Source organism: Cherax quadricarinatus, chromosome 2 (genome assembly GCF_038502225.1).
Source record: "Cherax quadricarinatus isolate ZL_2023a chromosome 2, ASM3850222v1, whole genome shotgun sequence".
NCBI lineage: Eukaryota > Metazoa > Arthropoda > Malacostraca > Decapoda > Parastacidae > Cherax > Cherax quadricarinatus.
The window spans coordinates 78,620,362-78,645,613 of NC_091293.1; the positions used below are offsets into that span (position 1 = coordinate 78,620,362).

General features: G+C 43.3%; 1 protein-coding gene across 1 annotated transcript in view; it reads left to right on the forward strand.

The window, feature by feature from the left end:
• Positions 1-2,946, forward strand: part of LOC128684346 (periodic tryptophan protein 2 homolog) — a 160,886-nt gene extending 157,940 nt beyond the window's left edge. Inside the window, exon 20 of the mRNA XM_070089131.1 lies at positions 2,219-2,946. Coding sequence (XP_069945232.1) covers positions 2,219-2,405 — 187 coding nt within the window. The 3' untranslated portion in view covers positions 2,406-2,946. The remainder of the gene's footprint in view (positions 1-2,218) is intronic.
• Positions 2,947-25,252: the final 22,306 nt, after the last annotated feature.

The window sequence follows — 25,252 nt, forward strand, 5'->3', positions numbered from 1 at the left end:
TTATGAGACAGAAAAAAGGACACCAGCAATCCTACCATTATCAAAAACAATTACAGGCTTTCGTTTTACACTCACTTGGCAGGACGGTAGTACCTCCCTGGGCGGTTGCTGTCTACCAACCTACTACCTACACCCTGTCATATGCCTTTTCCAAATCCATAAATACCACAAAAGCCTCTTTACCCTTATCTAAATACTGTTCACCTATATTTTTCACTGTAAACACTTGGTCTACACACCCACTACCTTTCCTAAAGCCTCCTTGCTCATTTGCTATCCTACTCTCTGTCTTACTCCTAATTCTTTCTTTCTTTCAACGTACCAGCCGTATCCCACCGAGGTAGGGTGGCCCAAGAGGAAAAACGAAAGTTTCTCCTTTCAAATTTAGTAATGTATACAGGAGAAGGGGTTACTAGTCCCTTTCTCCCGGCATTTTAGTCGCCTCTTACGACACGCATGGCTTACGGAGGAAGAATTCTGTTCCACTTCCCCATGGAGATTTTAACAATATATACTACAGTATATTTAGCTGTACAGACAAACCCCAATGAATGCTTTCCCATGGTTATGTAATCTGCCAACCCAGTGTGTAATGTTTGCTCTCTTGGCCAACACTAGTAGAAAAAAATTTAAAATAAAAGTGCTCATGCTCCAATCTACTGGGAATATTTTAAGTTGGCTATGCACAGTTGCAAGTGTTTATTTGTTGGTTGCCATACATACATTATAAGTCTCTGTTTGCTATGCCGCAATATAAATTTAAACCAGTACTTTACTAAATGTAACCTTGCTAATTCTTGGAACCAAACTGAACCCTTGCTGGTATTTGCCTCTAAATTATAAAACAGTACTGTACTATAAAAGAATATTAGTAGGAAATAGGTTAAACAAAAAGTACATCTTAAAATTCAGTGCACCATTTTTCTATACAAGATATAATGACATTAACAAGCCTGTTAACAAAAATTAACTTGAAGAGTCAATGTGTGGATTTATGACCATCCCCTTTCCCCAAGTGCTGGTGAACCTTATACGTATAGGTATGAAGCAAACTATTTCCTAATAAAAATTTGGCTAACTCCTAAGTACTTTTTTTTTCTAAAGAATTTTTTTATCACGAGAGGTTTGCTAATCACAAGTTCGTAAAATAAGATTTTTTTTTTTTTTAAATCTATAGAGGATGGATGTATTATATAAATGAATGTCAAATAACAGGCTCACTAATCCTAATTCTTTCAATAATAACTCTACCATACACTTTACCAGGTATACTCAACAGACTTCTTCTTTCTTCTTTCAACACACCGGCCGTATCCCACAGAGGCGGGGTGGCCCAAAAGGAAAAACAAAATTTTCTCCTTTTACATTTAGTAATATATACTGGAGAAGGGGTTACTAGCCCCTTGCTCCCGACATTTTAGTCGCCTCTTGCAACACACATGGCTTACAGAGGAAGAATTCTGTTCCACTTCCCCAGGGAGGTAAGAGGAAATAAACAAGAACAAGAACTAGAAAGAAAATAGAAGAAAACCCAGAAGGGCATGTGTATATATATGCTTGTACATGTATGTGTAGTGTGACCTAAGTGTAAGTAGAAGTAGCAAGACATACCTGAAATCTTGCATGTTTATGAGACAGACAAAAGACACCAGCAATCCTACCATCATGTAAAACAATTACAGGCTTTCATTTTACACTCACTTTGCAGGATGGTAGTACCTCCCTGGGTGGTTGCTGTTTACCAGCCTACTACCTAGGACTCAACAGACTTATTCCCCTATAATTTTTGCACTTACTTTTATCCCCTTTGCCTTTATGCAAAGGAACTATGCATGCTCTCTGCCAATCCCTAGGTAGCTTATCCTCTTCCATACATTTATTAAATAATAGCACCAACCACTCCAAAACTATATCCCCTCCTGCTTTTAACATTTCTATCTTTGTCCCATCATTATTATTATTATAATCAAGGGGGAAGCACTAAACCCATAGGATTATACAGTGCTTGGGGGAGGGATGGAAGGTATTCAGGTTTAACTCAGGGAACTGGAGCACAGATCCAGTTCCCTAGATCAAGAGCCCCTCACCAGCATCAAGGAACCTTCCTTGAGGGGAGCATCAACCCCAGCTGCCTTACCCCCTTTCAGATCTATATGCATTCGTCTATAATATTTATTTAACTAATAAACCTCTTTTTGTTTTTATCTTCACTAAATAGATGCAGCCATAATGAATATATGCTAAGCTACCTCTTGGCTCAGGCATCGTTAAGGAAGAAAAGACAGGTTGAAGATGCAGAAAATGAAAATGAAAATAGCAAAAAACTTAGCCATACTTCATCTGATGAAGAAATGGATGCAGAGGATCAGCTGGAAGACATGTTTTGTGAAGAAGTTGAACCATAATAGAAATAGTGAGAAAACCTTATAAAATACCAGTATAGTCTTGAAAAAAAAATTCTAAGAGATATTTTGTCACTGAGAATAAGTAGTGCAGCAAATTTTAATAGATTAAAAAATCCTGCATTATGATTCATGAAGAAAGTCTTCACCAAAATACTTGGTCACGATGAACTTTGCATCAAAGACTAAAGTAAAATTTACTTTGATACGTACTTCTTTGATGCTCAGGATTTTTTCTGCTTAATGAACAGAGTGTCAAACATCAGTGAAAATTATGGCCTGTGGTCTGGCAATATTTGTTTACCAGTTAACATTTTTTTGTATTATGAGTCTGGGTTATCAAAGTGCTTACTCCTGTCTGTCTTGTTCCAGTGAAGCTCAACATTTTCACCATATACAGGGAAGAGACTTCATTATAGTTTAATATTGCATTTTAAGATCAATTTTCAGATTTTTTTTTTCAACGAACCAGCTGCATCCCACTGAGGCAGGGTGCCCTAAAAAGAAAAAATGAAAGTTTTTCTCTTAGAATTTCCTAATTTTTACAGGAGAAGGGGCTACTAGCCCCTTGCTCCCAGCATAGATATATATGTATAACTCTAGTATTTTTTTATTTATATATGTCAGCTGTAAAAGTTATTTGTGTATATTGAAGGCACTGTATATGTTTGTAACATGTATGTAACTTGTTTCTAAAATGATGTTCTTTACATTATTAATTATTTTAAATATTTTTGCTAATCAAGATAACCTTGATGATTTGTTGATCTTGCACAATACTATTAAGTATTAAACATATAAATTACTGTTAATATATTTTTCTTTTTATATTCCTTACCTTTTATAACTTTGATAAACATATGACAGCCAAACCAGATTGTGAAATTCTTTGCTCAGTATTTTCCTTCAGCTCATTTGAGGGTTTTACAAAGATAACCCGCATATAGGAGAGGGGAGCTTACGATGACGTTTTGGTCCGACTTGGACCATTTACAAAGTGATGCTAACAAAAAGGAGAAAAGGAGGGGGTATATATATAGGCCAGCAGACAGGGATGGGACAAGAGAGGTAGTGGTAAAGGTAGTAGTAGTGGAGTCAGTCAAAAACAGAAAGAGGAGCACTGCAAGGGAGCTAGGGGCCCACAAGGGAGCTAGGGGCCCACAAGGGAGCTAGGGGCCCACAAGGGAGCTAGGGGCCCACAAAGAGTAGGAACAAGAACATAGAGGGGGTGGAAAATAATAATAATGGACCAAACACTCCAGGCTGAAGAAAGAAAATCCAAAGGAGAAAGAGGAAAGGGGAACAGGGAGAAGGGAAAAAAAAGAATCAAGTTAAGTCTACAAATTCTGTTCTACTTCCCCATGGAATAATAAATTTGATGATTTTGTACCTGGAGCAATTAACAAATATTATAAGAGAAACTTCTTCTTTCAATAAACCAGCCGTATCCCACCAAGGCCGGGTGGCCCAAAAAGAAAAATGAAAGTTTCTCTTTTTAAATTTAGTAATTTACACAGGAGAAGGGGTTACTAGCCCCTCACTCCTGGCATTTGAGTCGCCTCTTACAACATGCATGATTTACAGAGGAAAAATTCTGTTCCACTTACCCATGGAGTTTACCTAGAGAGAGTTTCAGGGGTCAACGCCCCCATGGCCCGATCTGAGACTAGGCCTCATGGTGGATCAGGGTCTGATCAACCAGGCTGTTACTGCTGGCTGCATGCAAGCTGACGTACGAACCATAGCCCGGTTGGAGATAAGAGGAAATAAACAAGAACAAGAACAAGAACTAGAAAGAAAATAGAAGAAAGCCCAGAGGGGTGTGTATATATATGCTTGTACATGTATGTACATGTATGTTGAGGTGGTTTGGTCATTTAGAGAGAATGGATCAAAGTAGAATAATATGGAAAGCATATAAATCTATAGGGGACGGAAGGCGGGGTAGGGGTCGTCCTCGAAAGGGTTGGAGAGAGGGGGTAAAGGAGGTTTTGTGGGCAAGGGGCTTGGACTTCCAGCAAGCGTGTGTGAGCGTGTTAGATAGGAGTGAATGGAAATGAATGGTACTTGGGACCTGACGATCTGTTGGAGTGTGAGCAGGGTAATATTTAGTGAAGGGATTCAGGAAACCGGTTATTTTCATATAGTCGGACTTGAGTCCTGGAAATGGGAAGTACAATGCCTGCACTTTAAAGGAGGGGTTTGGGATATTGGCAGTTTGGAGGGATATGTTGTGTATCTTTATATGTGTATGCTTCTAAACTGTTGTATTCTGAGCATCTCTGCAAAAACAGTGATAATGTGCGAGTGTGGTGAAAGTGTTGAATGATGATGAAAGTATTTTCTTTTTGGGGATTTTCTTTCTTTTTTGGGTCACCCTGCCTCGGTGGGAGACGGCCGACTTGTTGAAAAAAAAAAAAAAAAAACATGTATGTGTAGTGTGATCTAAGTGTACGTAGAAGTAGCAAGATGTACCTGAAATCTTAAATGTTTATGAAACAGAAAAAAAAGACACCAGCAATCCTACCATCATGTAAGAACAATTACAGGCTTTCATTTTACACTCACTTGGCAGGACAGTAGTACCTCCCTGGGCGGTTGCTGTCTACCAACCTACTACCTATATATCAGGGAAACACGTCTTAAAATATACAGCCTCTTCTCACTTAACGACAGAGTTCTGTTCCTAAGATCACAGTAAACGAATTCGTCGCTAAGTGATGAGCATGCCATAATGGTAGTGGGTTTGTGTCAGCCATCTTTGATATTGTTTTAATGTCACCTTTGCGCTGTATAGCCCTTGTGGCTTAGCGCTTCTTTTTGATTATAATAATAATAATAATAATGTCACCTTTGCACCATTTATAACATTTCTGGTATATTTTTAAATGTTTATACAGTAGCGTACTGTATATTGTAATAAACAGAATAGAGGAAATCAGCTCTAATATACATTATTTAGGTATGCATACTGGTCAGAGAGTCTGTCGTAAGACTGAGTTGTCAGCAAACGAGTACTTCACTAAGTGAGGAGAGGTTGTATACTATTTTCCAAAAAGGGGCTATAAAATTATTTTTTCTAAATTTAACGGTTGCCTCCTGCCAAAGCAGGGTGACCCAGAGAAGAAAATATATTCACCATCACTCATTCAATCTCCATATTTCTAGAACTGTGCTGATATCACAGTTGGATTACCTTCTGACTGTGTCATCACCCACCCCTATTTCAGAGTGCAGGCACTGCCTTTTTTTTTTTTTTAACACCTCGGCCATTTCCCACTGAGGCTGGGTGACACAAAAAAGAAAGAAAAAGCCTAAAAAAGAAAGAAAGAAAGAAAGGAAAAAACTTTCCTCATCATTCAACACCTTCACCATCATTTGTACATAATCACTGTCTTTGTAGAGGCACTCAGATACGAGTTTAGATGTCACTCCGAACTGCCAATATCCCAAACCCCTACTTTAAAGAGAAGGAAATTGTACTTCCCACCTCTAGGACTCAAGTCCGGCTAACTGGTTTTCCTGAATCCCTTCACAAAATGTTATCCTCCTCATACTCCAACAGCTCATAAGGTCCCAAAATCTATTTGTCTCCTTTTACTCCTATCTAACACGCTTGTGCACGCTTGCTGGAAGTCCAAGCCCCTCGCCCACAAAACCACCTTTACACCCTCCCCCCAACCTTTCCTAGGATGACACCTACCCTGCCTTCCCTTCCCAACAGACTTACATGCTCTCCAAGTCATTGTACTTTGTCCCATCCTCTCTAAATGACCAAACCACCTCAACAACTCCTCTTCAGCCCTCTGACTAATACTTTTAGTAACTCCACACCTCCTCCTAATTTCCACACTACGAATTCTCTGCATAATATTTACACCACACATTACCCTTAGAATGGACATCTCCACTACCTGCAGCCTCCTCCTCGCTGCAGCATTTACAACCCATGCTTCACACCCATATGAGTGTTGGTACCACTATACTCTTGTACATTCCCTTCTTTGCCTCCATGGATAACGTTTTTTGTCTCCACAGATACCTCAAAGTGCTACTCACTTTTTTTCCTTCATCAAGTCCATGGATGTGGGGTGAACACTTGTCTACAGAGAATAGCTGTATTTCTACCTCCTGCCAAATACTTTATAACTTGAAAAACTGAGAAACTATTTTTATCAAAAAATGAAGTGCAGTTTAAGACCTAAAAGCAGCATTTCTACCTCAGTCAGAATCCTTCTTCAGCAGATCTACTGAAGAGGGTCTCTGGCTGAGGCTGATCTCTGCAGATCTCTTTTTACGTGTGTTATTTATTGCTTTTTCATTGGTCAGTGCTTATGATTAATCCAAACTTGTTTGGAGTGCCCACTAGACCTGCCAATTTACTACACTCTAGTGGTATTTAACTCTTGCATTCTCTCCTGAAACTCTATGTCAATGATACTAGCATCACTCAGCTCATTCAAGGTATGAGAGGTAAATTTTGACATAGAAATGATAGAAGGGGTCTGTGTGGTAAGTGTGCACAACATAAAAAATCTTGCTCCACACCGTGTATGACAGAAAAAATGTTTGGCTTAAAATAAGAGCTTTGAGGTGTTTTCTAGAATGGTTTTCATGGTTTTTATTGACTGTTTCATGATATCAGTTGATAGAATGGAAGACATAGCACTGAAGTGCAGAGGATTTTTGGTCAATTTCAGACTGGAAGTAGGTTCGATTTGGGTGTAAAATAGTGGAAATATATATTACATGGGTTTTTGCTAGATTTGCTTCAGTTATTGGGATGCCCTAAACCATGACGAATCATTCTTACTATTTTATTATCTGAGAAATCGGCAAAACTTTGATTTTTTGTGTGATGAATTCAAAATGGGAAGCATGTGTTATATAAGAGAAGCCTGAGGACATAACTAATAAACAAAGGATAGGTTACTCTAGTACCTGGAATGCCTACAATGTTCATATTAGACTATTGGATTATTGGATTTTTTTTTTTAATTTTGTCTACCAAGTTCTGTCCACATTATGGGGTAGTTCTGATAGCTGAATAAGTACTTTCTTCTGCTTAATTGATAGAAAGGAAGACATACTAGTGAAATAGCTAGAAATTGAATTGGACTGAGCCAAATTACTGATGCATAAATTACACCCAGAGACCCTCAACTCTGTGCTTACGTAATTTCGTGAGGTTTCTATAAAATTTAGATATTTTGTGCGTCACTAACTTCATAAAAAGATTCTCCACCATTTCAGATGATAATTAAAAAAAAAAATGCCATACTGTCAGCAATTTTAATTGTATGGGTCGCAACAGTGAAAGGATATAGATCCAGAAAGAAACTGCGCTAAAAATGTGCTTTAGTTTATACATTATACTGCAAACCTCGCCTCAACTTCCATCGACAGAGTTTAACATCTTTGTGCTGGGATATGTGCATGCTAACCAGCATAGAATATGTAAGGCAAAGAACTCTGGAAAACACAGAGGTAAGTCAAAGAGCCAGAAATGATTATGCATGGATTAAGAGGGGAGCTCAGCAGCAATACGAGAATGACATAGCATTAAAAGCCAAATCTGATCTGAAGTTGTTGTACAGCCAAATCAGGAGGAAAACAACAGTCAAGACCAGGTAATCAGGCTGAAGAAGGAAAAAGGGGAGCTCACAAGAAATGACCAGGAAGTATGTGAAGAGCTTAACATGAGATTTAGAGGTATTCTCAGAGAAGATGGAAAGGCTTCCAGCAAACTGAGGCAGTAGGATATGCCAGCAAGTGCTGAACACATTACACACAACTGAGGAGGAGGTGAAGAAACTGCTTTGTGAATTAGATACCTCGAAGGCAGTTGACCAGATAATATCCCTCCATGGGTCCTGAGAGAGGAAGCAGAGGCACTGTGTGGGCTGTTGAAAATAATCCTCAACAAATCTATCAAAACGGGGCAACTGCCAGAGGTGTGGAAGACAGCAAATATAGTCCCAATTTTTAGGAAAGGAGACAGACAGGCAACATTAATCTACAGACCAGTATCATTGATAAACCACACCACGGGTGGGGATAGAACCCGTGATCAGAGAGTCAAAACTCCAGACCGTCGTGTTAGCCACTGGACCAGCTAGCCACAATAAGATCTGTCCAACTAGGTATATTTCTACACCATAGGAAGGTTAGCATAGGCACCACTGTGACCACAAATGCAAGTTTTTACAGACGAATCTCCAGCTAGCGTGGCCGTAACGAACTCTAGCTCAAGTCCCCTCAAAGCCGTTACCATGACTCACAAAATCGTAATGACACGATTGCAAACAAACCATACCACGGGTGAGGATAGAACCCGCGATCAGAGAGTCTCAAAACTCCAGACTGTCGCGTTAGCCAATGGACCAGCTAGCCACAGTAAGATTCGTCCAACTAGGTATATTTCTACACCATAGGAAGGTTAGCATAAGCACCACTGTGACCACAAATGCAGCTAGCTGGCCCAGTGGCTAATGCAACGGTCTGGAGTTTTGAGACTCTCTGATCGCGGATTCTATCCCCACCTGTGGTATGGTTTGTTTGCAATCGTGTCATTACGATTTCGTGAGTCATGGTAACGGCTTTGAGGGGACTTGAGCTAGAGTTCATCACGGCCACGCTAGCTGGAGATTCGTCTGTAACAACTTGCATTTGTGGTCACAGTGGTGCCTGTGCTAACCTTCCTATGGTGTAGAAATATACCTAGTTGGACGAATCTTATTGTGGCTAGCTGGTTCAGTGGCTAACGCGACGGTCTGGAGTTTTGAGACTCTCTTATTGTGGGTTCTATTCCCACCCATGGTATGGTTTGTTTGCAATCGTGTCATTACGATTTTGTGAGTCACAGTATCATTGATGTGCATATTATGTAAACTTATCGAGAAGATTATCAGGAAAGTGGTGGAGCACCTTGAAAGGAATGGGGTCTTACAAAACAACCAGCATGGGTTCAGGGATATAAAATCTTGTGTCACAAACCTACAGGAGTTCTACGATAAGGTAACAGAAGTAAGACAGGAAAGAGAGGGATGGGTAGATTCCATTTTTTTTTGGACTGTAAGAAAGCTTTTTACACAATACCACACAAGAGACTGGTACGAAAGCTAAAAGAGCAGGCAAGGAATAACAGGAAAAGCACTGCAATAAATCACAGAATACCTGACAGGAAGGAAACAACGAGCGATGGTATGTGACAAGGGTCAAGAGTGGACGCATGTATCGAATGGGGTTCCAGAAGGGTCAGTCCTAGGGCCAGTGCTGTTTCTTGTATATGTGAATGGCATGGCAGAAGGAATAGTCCATGGCATCCCTAATTGGAGAGGTGAAACTAATGATGAGAATACAAGAGGATGAGGATCAGGAAAGATTACAAAGGGATCTGGACAGGCTGCAAGCCTGGTCAGACAAATGGGTCCTGGAGTTTAACCCCCCCAAAGTGCAAAGTTATAAAGCTTAGGGAAAGACAAAGAAGACCGCAGATGGAGAACAGGCTATGGAAGCCAAAGGCTGCAAACCTCACTTAAGGAAAAGGATCTTTAGGTGAGTATCATACCGAACACATCCCCTGAGGTGCACATCAACCTAATTGCTGCAGTATATGGGTGCTGGGCAAACCTAAGAAGAGTGTTTTGACATCTAAGTAAAGAGTCATTCACAACACTGTACACCGGGTACTATCAGGCCCATATTGGAGTCTGCAGCACCAATATGGAGCCCACACCTGGTCAAGCATGTCAAGAAATTAGAGAAAGTACAAAGGTTTGCAACAAGACTAGTCCTGAAGCTAAGGGGTATGCCTTATTAGAAGAGGTTAAGGGAACCCAATCTGATGACACTGGAGGACAGAAGGGATAGGGAAGACATAACGGCATATTAAATCCAGAGAGGAATTGACAAGGTGAAGATGGCCAGAATGTTTCATGAGATGGGATGCAGGAACAAGAGGCCACCGTGGGTGATGATACATGTGTCATCACCCACGGTGAACACCTATGTCATCACCCATGGTGGTGAACACCCGTGTCATCACCTGTGGTGAACACCTGTGTCATCACCTGTGGTGAACACCTGTCATCACCTGTGGTGGTGAACACCTGTCATCACCTGTGGTGGTGAACACCTGTCATCACCTGTGGTGGTGAACACCTGTCATCACCTGTGGTGGTGAACACCTGTCATCACCTGTGGTGGTGAACACCTGTGTCATCACCAATGGTGAAAACCTGTGCCATCACCCGTGGTGGTGAACACCTGTGTCATCACCCATGGTAGTGAACACCTGTGTCATCACCCATGGTGAACACCCGTGTTATCACCTGTGGTGGTGAACACCTGTGTCATCACCCATGGTGAACACCTGTGTCATCACCCGTGGTGGTGAACACCTGTGTCATCACCCGTGGTGGTGAACATCTGTGTCATCACCCGTGGTGAACACCTGTGTCATCACTCATAGTGCTGAACACCTGTGTCATCACTCATGTTGAACACCTGTGTCATCACCCGTGGTGGTGAACATCTGTGTCATCACCCGTGGTGAACACCTGTGTCATCACTCATAGTGCTGAACACCTGTGTCATCACTCATGTTGAACACCTGTGTCATCACTCGTGAACACCTGTGTCATCACTCGTGAACACCTGTGTCATCACCCATGGTGGTGAACACCTGTGTTATCACTCGTGGTGGTGAACACCTGTGTCATCACTCGTGGTGGTGAACACTTGTGTCATTACTCGCGGTGGTGAACACCTGTGTCATCACTCGTGGTGGTGAACACCTGTGTCATCACTCGTGGTGGTGAACACTTGTGTCATCACTCGTGGTGAACACCTGTGTCATCACTCGTGGTGGTGAACACTTGTGTCATCACTCGTGGTGGTGAACACCTGTGGCATCACTCGTGGTGGTGAACACCTGTGTCATCACTCGTGGTGAACACCTGTGTCATCACTCGTGGTGAACACCTGTGTCATCACTCGTGGTGGTGAACACCTGTGTCATCACTCGTGGTGAACACCTGTGTCATCACTCGTGGTGAACACCTGTGTCATCACCCGTGGTGGTGAACACCTGTGTCATCACTCGTGGTGGTGAACACCTGTGTCATCACCCGTGGTGGTGAACACCTGTGTCATCATCCATGGTGGTGAACACCTGTGTCATCACTCGTGGTGGTGAACACCTGTGTCATCACTCGTGAACACCTGTGTCATCACTCGTGGTGGTGAACACCTGTGTCATCACTCGTGGTGAACACCTATGTCATCACTCTTGGTGGTGAACGCCTGTGTCATCACTCGTGGTGAACACCTGTGTCATCACTTGTGGTGAACACCTGTGTCATCACTATAACGGGTTTGTTTGGTAGGTGCTGCAAGCGGGTGGTTAATGATACGTCTTCGGAGGCTTCTTAGTTTATTGTTAAGTCGTGGTGTGTACACAGGCTTGTGTTGTGCCCATGGCTGGGGCAGGGCCATCCCACGAGAGCTGGGAGGCCTTGTGTCTTGCTGCTAGGCCGCTGTGTGAGTGAGAGAGAGGCAAGTCTGGGCATACTGAAGTGGCAAGGCCTATAGGTGGCAGCACCAGCATGGCGCGAAATATGAACTAAGCTGGCAGACAGCATGGGCTGTCTGTGCAGACAGTACAGGCTGTCTACATACGCTCGGCCACCTACCTCGCATCGTCCCGACGCGACAATACTGGTGGTAAAAGAAACTCGGTCTCTCTCTCATAGGAACAAGGCACAGAACACAAAATAAAAACATATATATACATATGGACATGGAAAAAAAACTTCCTACAGGGAGGGAAGAAAAAACATGTGGGGTGTGCTAAACATCGTGGTCATAGGCAGTGAGCATCAAAGTGCATCACTGCACGCCTTCCTGCGTCTGGACATACTGCAACACAGGAGACATCGCTGTGGCTGAACTGTGACGTAACAGGTTACGGTCTCCTCTGGAACGGTGAAGCAGTCATCCTAGGAGTCGCTGCAGGTTTGCACTCAACCTGGGGCACGACATGCTGGTGCCCTCGAGTGAGGCGTCGACAAAACTCGGCAACTGGGCAGGACTTCTGCTGTATAACCCTTGTGGCTTAGCGCTTCTTTTTGATTATAATAAGATAAGAGATAAGATTTCGTTCGGATTTTTAACCCCGGAGGGTTAGCCACCCAGTGCGTCATCGAGGACTGTCTAACTTATTTCCATTGGGGTCCTTAATCTTGTCCCCAGGATGCGACCCACACCAGCCGACTAACACCCAGGTACCTATTTGCTGCTAGGTGAACTGGACAATAGGTGTAAGGAAACGTGTCGAAATGTTTCCACCCGCCGGGAATCGAACCCGGGCCCTCCGTGTGTGAAGCGGGAGCTTTAGCCACCAGGCAGGACTTCTGGCAAGCGACTCAGGAGGACACTTCTCGACTGGTGCTGTTGCTGGGCTGTCACTGCCAGTGAGCGTGGAGCGAGTTGTGGAGGGAGTCGTGGCAGAGACGACTGGGCGAAACATCTGGGATTCGTAACATCATACACCAGACTGCAGTGAGAGAGCTAGCAGTCAAAGTGACATCTTCTTTGTGCAGGCTGCTCACTGAAGCTTGTGACACGAGGCTGACACAGCGCCTGCCGACAGGGCTAACTGCGGCTTGGCAAGTATCATTCGGCAGTTGGAGTTATAGCAGAGATTAGTCTAAGCGTCCCCAGACTTGTTTCTCTACATATAACTGCACTCTGACGGTCTGGAGGTGAAGTGAAACAAATCTCGATGGGAATCGTAACAGGTACGATTCTGCAGAACATCACGAGCGACAAGCATAAAAGCTTTCTGTACAAGAGGGCTCTGTCACTCGGAGCTGTCTTGACATCAGCTGTCAAACGTACTGGTCACACGGGTGACTTAGCACAGTGGTGCTACTCAGGTCTGGCTCAGACCTCACTGGACACACGGAAACTTTAAAAACACACCGCTGTATAACATGGCTTAAACTAGCAAATGATGCTTTTCTGTGCACAAAACTGACACTAAGACATATACTAAAATGTGAGAACACTGACTGAGAGGAATTAATTAACACGACATATATCTTCTCTCAGTCTTCTCGACAATACTAAAATAATTACTAGAAACACTCGATGGTGACATCGTGTGATGTCAGGCGTGATGATGTCAGCAGCACTGACGTCAGCAGACATCTCGAGATGATGTCAGCAGCACTGTGACGTCAGCAGACATCTCGAGGTGACGTCAGCAGACATCTCGAGGTGACGTCAGCAGACATCTCGAGGTGATGTCAGCAGACATCTCGAGGTGACATCAGCAGACATCTCGAGGTGACGTCAGGCAGACATCGTGACGTCATGAAATCGGGCAGCATCGTGGGTGATGTCAATGTGATGCGGGCAGCAGACCACAGCATAAGGCCTTGGGACATCTGGCTCGGTAACTCACGTGGTTTGTAGATCTACGTGACATCGCCCACACCCACGTGGCGTCGTGATCCACATGGTGTTGTGATCTACGTGGCGTGCTGATCCACGTAGCTTCGAGTGGCCTCGGGCACTCGGATACACAGCTCTGGCAATGAATCACACGAAAAACAGCAGAAAACACAGCAGAGGGAGTGGGCAGTGGTGAGTGTATGGTAGTGTGGTGGCGAGGAGCGTGGGTGAGTGTATGGCAGGGGAGCATCTGGCCATTCCTCCTCCTCCTCCACCCACAAACACGTGGAGAAGCTCACACTGGACGCAGAAATCACCACAAAACTCACCTCTGGCTTGCTGAAACAGCTGTGCTGAGCTGAACAACAACAGCAACATACAAGTGACGCTGAACACGTGACTTGAGAAACAGCGTGGGACACTGTAGCATGGAGTCACTGTGACGCCACTTACAATTCTCGGAGAATTTCGGCAAATTTCGGCCTGGATCCTGCTTGTACCTGTGTCTGGATGCTCAAACGTGCAGACACGACATCAGGATAACTTGTTGAGAGACGGATGCTTCTTGCATGGGATAATGAAGTGAAGATGACTTCATCCCTCTTCCTTCCTCTATCAGGGCAAACACAACTGCCACGACCACAGCTGCTACCATTTATAAAAGAGGAATTTGTTTGGTAGGCTGTAAGCGGGTAGTAAATGATAAACTTCAGAGGCTTCTTCCTTTATTGTTAAGTCGTGGTGGGTACACAGGCTTGTGTTGTGCCCATGGCCGGGGCAGGGCCATCCCACGAGAGAGAGCTGGGAGGCCTTGTGTCTTGCTGCTAGGCCGCTGTGTGAGTGAGAGGCAAGTCTGGGCATACTGAAGTGGCAAGGCCTATAGGTGGCAGCACCAGCATGGCGTGAAATATGAACTAAGCTGGCAGACAGCATGGGCTGTCTGTGCAGACAGTACAGGCTGTCTACATCACCCGTGGTGGTGAACACCTGTGTCATCACTTGTGGTGGTGAACACCTGTGTGTCATCACTCGCGGTGAACACCTGTGTCATCACTCGTGGTGGTGAACACCTGTGTCATCACTCGTGGTGGTGAACACCTGTGTCATCACTCATAGTGAACACCTGTGTCATCACTCATGGTGGTGAACACCTGTGTCATCACTCGTGGTGGTGAACACCTGTGTCATCATCGTGGTGGTGAACACCTTTGTCATCACTCGTGGTGGTGAACACCTGTGTCATCACTCGTGGTGGTGAACACCTGTGTCATCATCGTGGTGGTGAACACCTGTCATCACTCGTGGTGGTGAACACCTGTGTCATCACTCATGGTGGTGAACACCTGTGTCATCACTCGTGGTGGTGAACACCTGTGTCATCATCGTGGTGGTGAACACCTGTCATCACTCGTGGTGGTGAACACCTGTGTCATCACTCGTGGTGGTGAACAACTGTGTCATCATCGTGGTGGTGAACACCTGTGTCATCACTCATGGTGGTGAACACCTGTGTCATCACTCGTGGTGGTGAACACCTGTGTCATCACTCGTGGTGGTGAACACCTGTGTCATCACTCGTGGTGGTGAACACCTGTGTCATCACTCGTGGTGGTGAACACCTGTGTCATCACTCGTGGTGGTGAACACCTGTGTCATCACTCATGGTGGTGAACACCTGTGTCATCATCGTGGTGGTGAACACCTGTGTCATCACTCATGGTGGTGAACACCTGTGTCATCACTCGTGGTGGTGAACAACTGTGTCATCACTCGTGGTGGTGAACACCTGTGTCATCACTCGTGGTGGTGAACACCTGTGTCATCACTCGTGGTGGTGAACACCTGTGTCATCACTCGTGGTGAACACCTGTGTCATCACTCATGGTGGTGAACAACTGTGTCATCATCGTGGTGGTGAACACCTGTGTCATCACTTATGGTGGTGAACACCTGTGTCATCACTCGTGGTGGTGAACACCTGTGTCATCACTCGTGGTGGTGAACACCTGTGTCATCACTCATGGTGGTGAACAACTGTGTCATCATCGTGGTGGTGAACACCTGTGTCATCACTCATGGTGGTGAACACCTGTGTCATCACTCGTGGTGGTGAACACCTGTGTCATCACTCGTGGTGGTGAACACCTGTGTCATCACTCATTGTGGTGAACACCTGTGTCATCATCGTGGTGGTGAACACCTTTGTCATCACTCGTGGTGGTGAACACCTGTGTCATCACTCGTGGTGGTGAACACCTGTGTCATCATCGTGGTGGTGAACACCTGTGTCATCACTCATGGTGGTGAACACCTGTGTCATCACTCGTGGTGGTGAACACCTGTGTCATCACTCGTGGTGGTGAACACCTGTGTCATCACTCGTGGTGGTGAACACCTGTGTCATCACTCATGGTGGTGAACACCTGTGTCATCATCGTGGTGGTGAACACCTGTGTCATCACTCATGGTGGTGAACACCTGTGTCATCACTCGTGGTGGTGAACAACTGTGTCATCACTCGTGGTGGTGAACACCTGTGTCATCACTCGTGGTGGTGAACACCTGTGTCATCACTCGTGGTGAACACCTGTGTCATCACTCATGGTGGTGAACAACTGTGTCATCATCGTGGTGGTGAACACCTGTCATCACTTATGGTGGTGAACACCTGTGTCATCACTCGTGGTGGTGAACACCTGTGTCATCACTCGTGGTGGTGAACACCTGTGTCATCACTCATGGTGGTGAACAACTGTGTCATCATCGTGGTGGTGAACACCTGTGTCATCACTCGTGGTGGTGAACACCTGTGTCATCACTCGTGGTGGTGAACACCTGTGTCATCACTCGTGGTGGTGAACACCTGTGTCATCACTCTTTGTGGTGAACACCTGTGTCATCACTCGTGGTGGTGAACACCTGTGTCATCACTCATTGTGGTGAACACCTGTGTCATCACTCGTGGTGGTGAACACCTGTGTCATCACTCATGGTGGTGAACACCTGTGTCATCACTCATTGTGGTGAACACCTGTGTCATCACTCGTGGTGGTGAACACCTGTGTCATCACTCATGGTGGTGAACACCTGTGTCATCACTCATTGTGGTGAACACCTGTGCCATCACTCGTGGTGGTGAACACCTGTGTCATCACTCATGGTGGTGAACACCTGTGTCATCACTCATGGTGGTGAACACCTGTGTCATCACTCGTGGTGGTGAACACCTGTGTCATCACTCGTGGTGGTGAACACCTGTGTCATCACTCGTGGTGAACACCTGTGTCATCATCGTGGTGGTGAACACCTGTGTCATCACTCGTGGTGGTGAACACCTGTGTCATCACTCGTGGTGGTGAACACCTGTGTCATCACTCGTGGTGGTGAACACCTGTGTCATCACTCGTGGTGGTGAACACCTGTGTCATCACTCGTGGTGGTGAACACTTGTCATCACTCGTGGTGGTGAACACCTGTGTCATCACTCATTGTGGTGAACACCTGTGTCATCACTCGTGGTGGTGAACACCTGTGTCATCACTCATGGTGGTGAACACCTGTGTCATCACTCATTGTGGTGAACACCTGTGTCATCACTCGTGGTGGTGAACACCTGTGTCATCACTCATGGTGGTGAACACCTGTGTCATCACTCATGGTGGTGAACACCTGTGTCATCACTCGTGGTGGTGAACACCTGTGTCATCACTCGTGGTGGTGAACACCTGTGTCATCATCGTGGTGGTGAACACCTGTGTCATCACTCGTGGTGGTGAACACCTGTGTCATCACTCGTGGTGGTGAACACCTGTGTCATCACTCGTGGTGGTGAACACCTGTGTCATCATCGTGGTGGTGAACACCTGTGTCATCACTCGTGGTGGTGAACACCTGTGTCATCACTCGTGGTGGTGAACACCTGTGTCATCACTCGTGGTGGTGAACACCTGTGTCATCACTCGTGGTGGTGAACATTTCTACGGCATCCAACAAATAAGTATTTATTCCTCATAACTTAAAAACGATGACAGTTTTGCAGTCCCGCCCGTCAAGGGAGGTTCCTTGTCGCTGGTGAGGGGCTCTTGTTCTAGGGCATTGGATCTGTGCTCCAGTTCCCTGAGTTAAGCCTGAATACCTTCCATCCTCTCCCTTCCAACAGGCACTCTGTAAACCAACGGGTTTAGCGCTCCCCATGATTATAATAATAATAATTTTCAGTTTCAGTCATTTTATTTAATCTAAATTGTTGTTACTTACGTCAGAATTTTAAAAATGAATTTAATATAAAGATGACTGAGTATTAATGTTTGTAAAAGACGATTTAACGAAACTATGAAGCTCTAACCTGTGACACCTCTCACTGACAGTCGCTGTATGGCCCTTGTGGTTTAGCGCTTCTTTTTGATTATAATAATAATCTCACTGACACTGATGTAAAGACAAACTGGCGGTAAAGGCAACATGTAGTAGCTTATATGTATTTAACATGACGGGGAACGATGCAACCATCTCGATTACAAAGGAATGTATTTAAGGAGTAAGGATTTTATTTCTTTGTATAGTTTACAAGATACTCTGTGACATGATAGCATGAAGGTGGTGCCAGCCATTAAGCACAGGACTGTAGGAATTGTAGGAAGACTGATACGATAAGATTTTCTTCGGATTTTTAACCCAGGAGGGTTAGTCACCCAGGCCAACCCAAGAAAGTCAGTGTGTCATCAAGGACTGACTTATTTCCATTGTGGTCCTCAATCTTGTCCCCCAGGATGCCACCCACACCAGTCGACTAACACCCAGGTACCTATTTGCTGTTAGTTGAACAAGATAACAGGTGTAAGGAAACGCGTCGAAATGTTTCCGCCCTTCGGGAATCGAACCCGGGCCCTCCGTGTGTGAAGCGGGAGCTAAGCATGACCAACCAAGTGGCTACCAGGAAAACTTGATATGAGTAAATGAAACAACTATGCTGAATATGACAGTGACCATCCCGCAGGAGGTATATATTAACCGCTTTAATATCGGCTGTTTATACAAGACAGTTTTTAGGAATCTACACAAAAAAGTCTTTAAGAATACTAAGTATAACTCATGTCAGACCCGTCGTGGAGTATGTTGCATCAACACCTGGTCATGCACGTACAATAATTTTAGTTGTGTCACCTGAGTGGCTACGCTATTGTATACCCGCAGCTCATCTTGTGAGTGGTCTTAGCTGCTGGGTTAAGCCCTGCCTCTATTTTTACAATTAAAAACACTCCTCTCCAGCGCTATTCTTCGCCTGCCCCGTCTTCCCCGCTCATCCCATTGGGATCTTACCTGAACTTGTTCGTTCATTCGTTGTGAGTGGCTGCGTAAAAAAAAGAACAAGATTACAGAGGTCACAATGGGTCTTTGTCAGACCCCACTGAGCATTGTTACATCACTAGGAAAAACTATTAGTCATTTAATATTTTGCAATGATTTCATATGCAGGTAAAGTAGCTGGCAAGAGCCCAATGGAATGCACACAAACATCTTTATTATGCACCCAATACCCACCCTGTGGGCGGTAGTCAAATGAGTACAGACGTACATGATGGGTGCAGGGGCTGGGCACCACAGTTATGATAGCTGAACAAGTTACGAAGGAAATGAACTATTTACATGTTTATATCTAGTCACAATCGTAATAAGTTACTTGTGCAAACAATTAAGTCAGTGTTCAGTGAGCTGTTAATCAGACTTAGGGTCCATAATCTAATCTTTTTATGACTGACACTCAAAATTTTGTTGCTTCAAAAATCTCACAAGATTTCGAAAAGGCAATTAATACATGCTCATGCATTCAGGGCCGGATTAAGAAGTCTCCGGGCCCTAGGCTATTCAGATTGGCGGGGCCCCTTTGAGTTACGGGTCAGCGAAGCGACCCCTTCCAGCTTGTGGGTGAAGGTGGGGGGGGGGGGGGTCGGTGTGAGCCTGTTTAAGGTCTAATTAAATACATTCTGGCTATTTAGATTAAATTTAATAGGGAAAGTACATCAAGACAACCAAAACTATTTACCAACAGCCATTATAACTATCTTGTTAAATCATACATTTTAAAGATAATAAACTCAAGAAAGCATAGTATTACTAGATTAGGCTATTGAAGTAGTGACATCATGTACCTATTATATTCAGCATAACCACTACAGCACTATTATTCCCTTTATAAATCACTGACCATTATTTTTATCATTGCATCATGCATAAGACTATCAAATCATATAAACTCAAGAAAGTAAAGAATTGTTTATATTCGCAGGCACTTCTTAAATAAACTTTTTTCTGGATTTCATATTGGCAAAATCATGAATTATATTCTGAAAATCAATATTTCTTGTTAGATCAGACTCAATGGTCAACAAGGCTAGGTTACACAATTTGTCTTGGCTCATTGTTGAACGGAGCTGGGTTTTCACTCTTTTCAAAACAGAAAATGAACGTTCTCCTTCACATTTAGTAGCTGCAAGTGTTAGGTAAAGGCGATACACTATGTCAACATTAGGGAAGGTTTCTGAGATACCTACATTTCTTAAATGTTTCAAAGCAGCTGAGGGCGCACATTTTTCAGGTGAGCTTTAATCTGATTCATATACCCAGAAAAATGAACTATTTCTTTAACAAATGTGTCCTGAACATCTGCTGAAAGGTGTTGTTGCAACTTTAATGCAGTTTCTCTCAATTCTGCATCTGGCATAGTAGTAATTTTGAACAGAAATCCAAACTTGGCATTGAGATTCTGGTAGATTTCTTTTCTTTTCACCAATTCTGTAATCAGTGAATCCAGAATGACGAAGTATGTAGCTGTCTTACATTTCTGCCTTGGTAGCAACACAATTTCATTGTCTGGCTCTTCAAAATTGCGTTTCCTCTTCCTTGACCGCTGATGATCAGCCCGGTAACTGTAGTCTTTCACCAGCAGTTTAGCTTTCTCTTCAAACATTTCAAAAGCTTCATCATTGCGAAGTGAGCTTACAAATTCCACTAAGCCTGCATAGAGGTTAGCACAAGTAGCCATTTCAATTTCAATTTTCTGAAGTGTCTTGTTCGTGGCATTTAACCGTTCCAGTATACAGTCCCAAAGCACACAGAGTAAGGCCAATTCAAAATCTTCCAATTTTGATGCTAAGCTGGCTGCTTCGCTTCTTGTAGTTGATGTCTGGTCTTCATCCTCTGCTATTTGAATCAAACAAGAACGTATTTCAGCAAAGCTGTCTTTCAAAGCATGTGTTGCATCATGCTGCGCTGACCACCTTGTTGTTGATAATGATTTGATGACATCTCCATGAATGGTTGACTTGAGTATACTCCACCGATGCGTTGAAACAGAGAAAAAATTAAAGAGTGCTTGTAAAAGTCCAAAAAATGAAACTGCAGCGACACAACACTCCGCAGCACATGACCCAACAAGATTAAGAGAATGTGCTGAGCAGGGCACATATTCAGCAAGTGGGTTGATTTGCTTGATACGGGCTTGCAATCCATTATATTTACTCGACATGTTACTTGCATTGTCGTAGCTCTGGCCACGGCAATCCATAATAGAGAGATCATGTTCAAGCAGAGTATCCAGTACTACATTCATCATTGTTTCTCCATCATGGCCTGAAAGAGGAATGAATTTTATAAAGCGCTCTACAGGCTTACCACTGGAGTCGACAAAGCGAACAATGAATGTCAATTGATCTATGTGAAATATCTGGAGTTGAATCAACTTATTGCAAAGTATTTTGCAGTTTTCACAGCTGCTATGATGTTATTGAGGACCTTCTTAGTCATCAGTTCAATAAATTCATTGCATATAGTAGATGACATGTAAGATACAGTGCCTCTTCCTGCATTCCCAAGGCGTGACACATGATTTGCTAAGAATAGATCGAATTGTGCTAACAGTTCTATGATCCCTAGGAAATTGCCATTGTTTTCCGAACCAAAAACCTCATTTTCTCCACGGAAAGCAAGTCCTCTTAGAGCTAAGAATTTTACAACAGCAACAACTCTTTCTAGAACTTTTCTCCAATAAGTGCGCTCTTTTTCAGTTTGATTTTCCAAATGAGAATCCAATAAGCCTTTTTTCTGTGCACGAAATACAATTGCTAAAATGCAGCTCCTGTGAGTGGTGCTGTTTTCATGTTCCTCGAAACGCTTGGAATTTTTCCAGTCATTGAACCCCTGTGTGAAGGTATTTTCTTTGGTAGAAAATAGCTTGCATGCTGAACAGTACACTTTTCCTGAGCTTTCAGAGTATACCATCCATGATCTTTTCACAGTTTCTGAATTTGCAAGCTTCCTATAAAACATAGATGACTTTAAACAACGACGACTTCCATCATCATAAATCCTTGTTGATTTCCTAAAGTCAATGTTCAGAGTTTGACTGAAGTTTTCTGCAATGAAAGCATTACGTAGAGAATCTGGGATTACATTTGGCCTTGAGGCAGGATCTTTTAAGACAAATCCTGTGGATGAAATGTCCGTTGAGACATTGAGGGGAGACACAAAAGAAGTAGATGCTGGCTGAGAAATAATGGAGGGAGGGCTTCCTGTATGATCTGACGTATCTGCAGATTCAACTGTACTGGTAGCATCAGAAACTGTTTTCGTGAGCATGTCTGTGATCTTTCTGCAGCTTCCTACGTCTTTCTTTTTCTGTTCTTCTTCTTGAATTTTCTTCTTTCTTTTCTGTGACCCACTCGCATAAGAACGTCCAACATCACGTTCACGAGATGCCATAATGAGGATGTATCACTGTCTGTAATCATGCAAATACAAAATTTTTCATTATCAATTATTATTAATTTTTTAATTATTATTAATTTTTTTTTGTCAATTGGGGGGATATGGCCCTTGTAGCCCCCTTTCCTCTGGCTGCGCATCTAAAAATTCAAAACGTTACCAGAAAGGAGTCATATACAGAACTTTTACCATAGATTAGGTTAGTGATTTGGGCTACGAATATTTTACTAGTTCATCCTCCTTGATCTCCAATTTACTTAAACAGAAATCATACTGAGTCCAAGAACAATGCACAATGGTATTTATATTACCATTTTCATAACTAAACTAATCATTATGTTTTGCATGATATATGGCCTACCACCATAGATAAGGACATGAGAATTAAAGAATGCAGGGACAATTTTCAGTTTCACCCAACCAACGATTTTCTGATGTGGCTTATGTGTTTCTGGGGAAATATGTAGTAAATTAATTGATGTTGTACATCACTTCCGTCGCAACTTGAAAACTAAGCATTTGCGACGGAAGTGATGTAGAACATCAATCAATTGAGATCTGTTATTGAAATGATAAAGACTTAAAGACAGGACAAAGTGCTTTTAAAACCTACAAACGGAAGTCAGTTTGCGTTTTTAGGTTTTTCTTTATAGTATTTTTACCAAAAATGCGTCTTTACTGGTCCATACGTCTTTACTGGTCCATGCGTCTTTACTGGTCAAGTAACCCTATCAGGTACCTCCCTTAACATTTAGAGGCGAAAACAAACATTTATCCATACACATCAATGTCTATCAACAACACTTCAGTTAATTTGTCACAGTACAAGTCTAGATAACGTGTAATTACTACAGAAAATTGGAGAGGAATCTCCCATACTCACCCATTAGCGGGAAAACACAGCTGTTCTGATGTAAACAAAGGCGTGTTGAGTGTTGCCATCTATGGTTAGGTTTATTTACTTTTATTTTATTTTATTTCATTATTTATTTTTGTTTTGATTAATTTTTAAAAATCAATTTTACTCTCCAAACACTTGAACTTTTTAGGTAGGGACCCCTTTGCACTTGCACCATGTGCACAGTCTTGGATGAGCCCCTGAACCCCTTGGACCGCGGGGCCCCCCAAATGCGTGGGGCCCTAGGCAAATGCCTAGTTTGCCTATGCGGTAATCCTGCCCTGCATGCACTCTGCCCCACGCCCAGACTCGTGGAACTCCGTGTTCATCAAGAACTGCAAGAAGCCCTTGTCGCGTGTCTTCAGCGTTCTATGGAGAGGGAGCATGGACACGGGGGTCATCCCACACTCACTAAAACCAACAGACATAGCCCCACTCTACAAAAGGTGGCAGTAAAGCAACTGCAAAGAACTACAGATCGATGCACTAACATCCCACATCATAAAATTCTTTGAAAGTGTTCTAAGAAGTAAGATCACCACCCATCTAGATACTCTTCGGTTACACAACCCAGAGCAACATAAGTTTATAACAGGTCGCTCCTGCCTGTCCCGTCTACTGGACCACTATGATAAGGTCCTGGATGCTTTAGAGGATAAACAAAATGCAGATGTAGTATACACAGACTTTGTGAAAGCCTTCGACAAGTGTGACCATAGTGTAATAGTACACAAAATGCATGCCAAAGGAATAACAGGAAAATTTGGTAGATGGATCTATAACTTCCTGAAAAATAGAACACAAAATGTAATAGTAAACAGAATAAAGTCCGAGGCGGCTAAAGTGAAAAGTTCTGTTCCACAAGGCACAGTACTCGCTCCCACCCTATTTCTCATCCTCGTATCAAACATAGACAGAGATGTAAGCCACAGCTCCGTGTCTTCCTTTGCGGATGACACTCGAATTGCCATGACAGTGACCTCCATCGAAGACACTTCAAGACTCCAGGCGCATGTCAGCCAAATCTTTAAATGGGCCGCAGAAAACAATATGAAGTTCAATGATGAGAAATTTTAACTACTCAGATATGGAAAACTTGAGGAAATTAAAACTTTATCAGAGGATCAAACAAATTTTAACAATACAATAGAGTGAAAAACTAATGTGAAAGATCTGGGAGTGATAATGTCAGAGGATCTCACCTTCAAAGACTACAGCAACATATCTACCTCATCTGCTAGAACAATGATAGGATGGATAATGAAAACCTTCAAAACTAGGGACGCCAAGCCCATGATTGTAATCCTTATAGAGAATAAACTTGATTGATTAACTGATTGATGATGATTCTCTTCAAATCGCTTGTGCTCTCTAGGCTGGAATACTGCTGTACACTAACTGCCCCCTTCAAGGCTGGGAAAATTGCTGACCTGGAGAATGTACAGAGAACTTTCATGGCGTGCTAAGTACAATAAAGCACCTAAATTACTGGGAACGGTTGAAGTCCCTTGATTTGTATTCCATGGAATGCAGGCGGGAGAGATACATGATTATATACACTTAGAAAATCCTAGAGGGATTAGTACCAAACTTGCACACGAAAATCACTCCCTACGAAAGCAAAAGACTCGGCAGGAGATGCAACATTCTCTTCATGAGAAGCAGGGGCGCCATGAATACACTGAGAGACAACACATTAAGTGTCAGGGGCCCAAGACTGTTCAACTGCCTC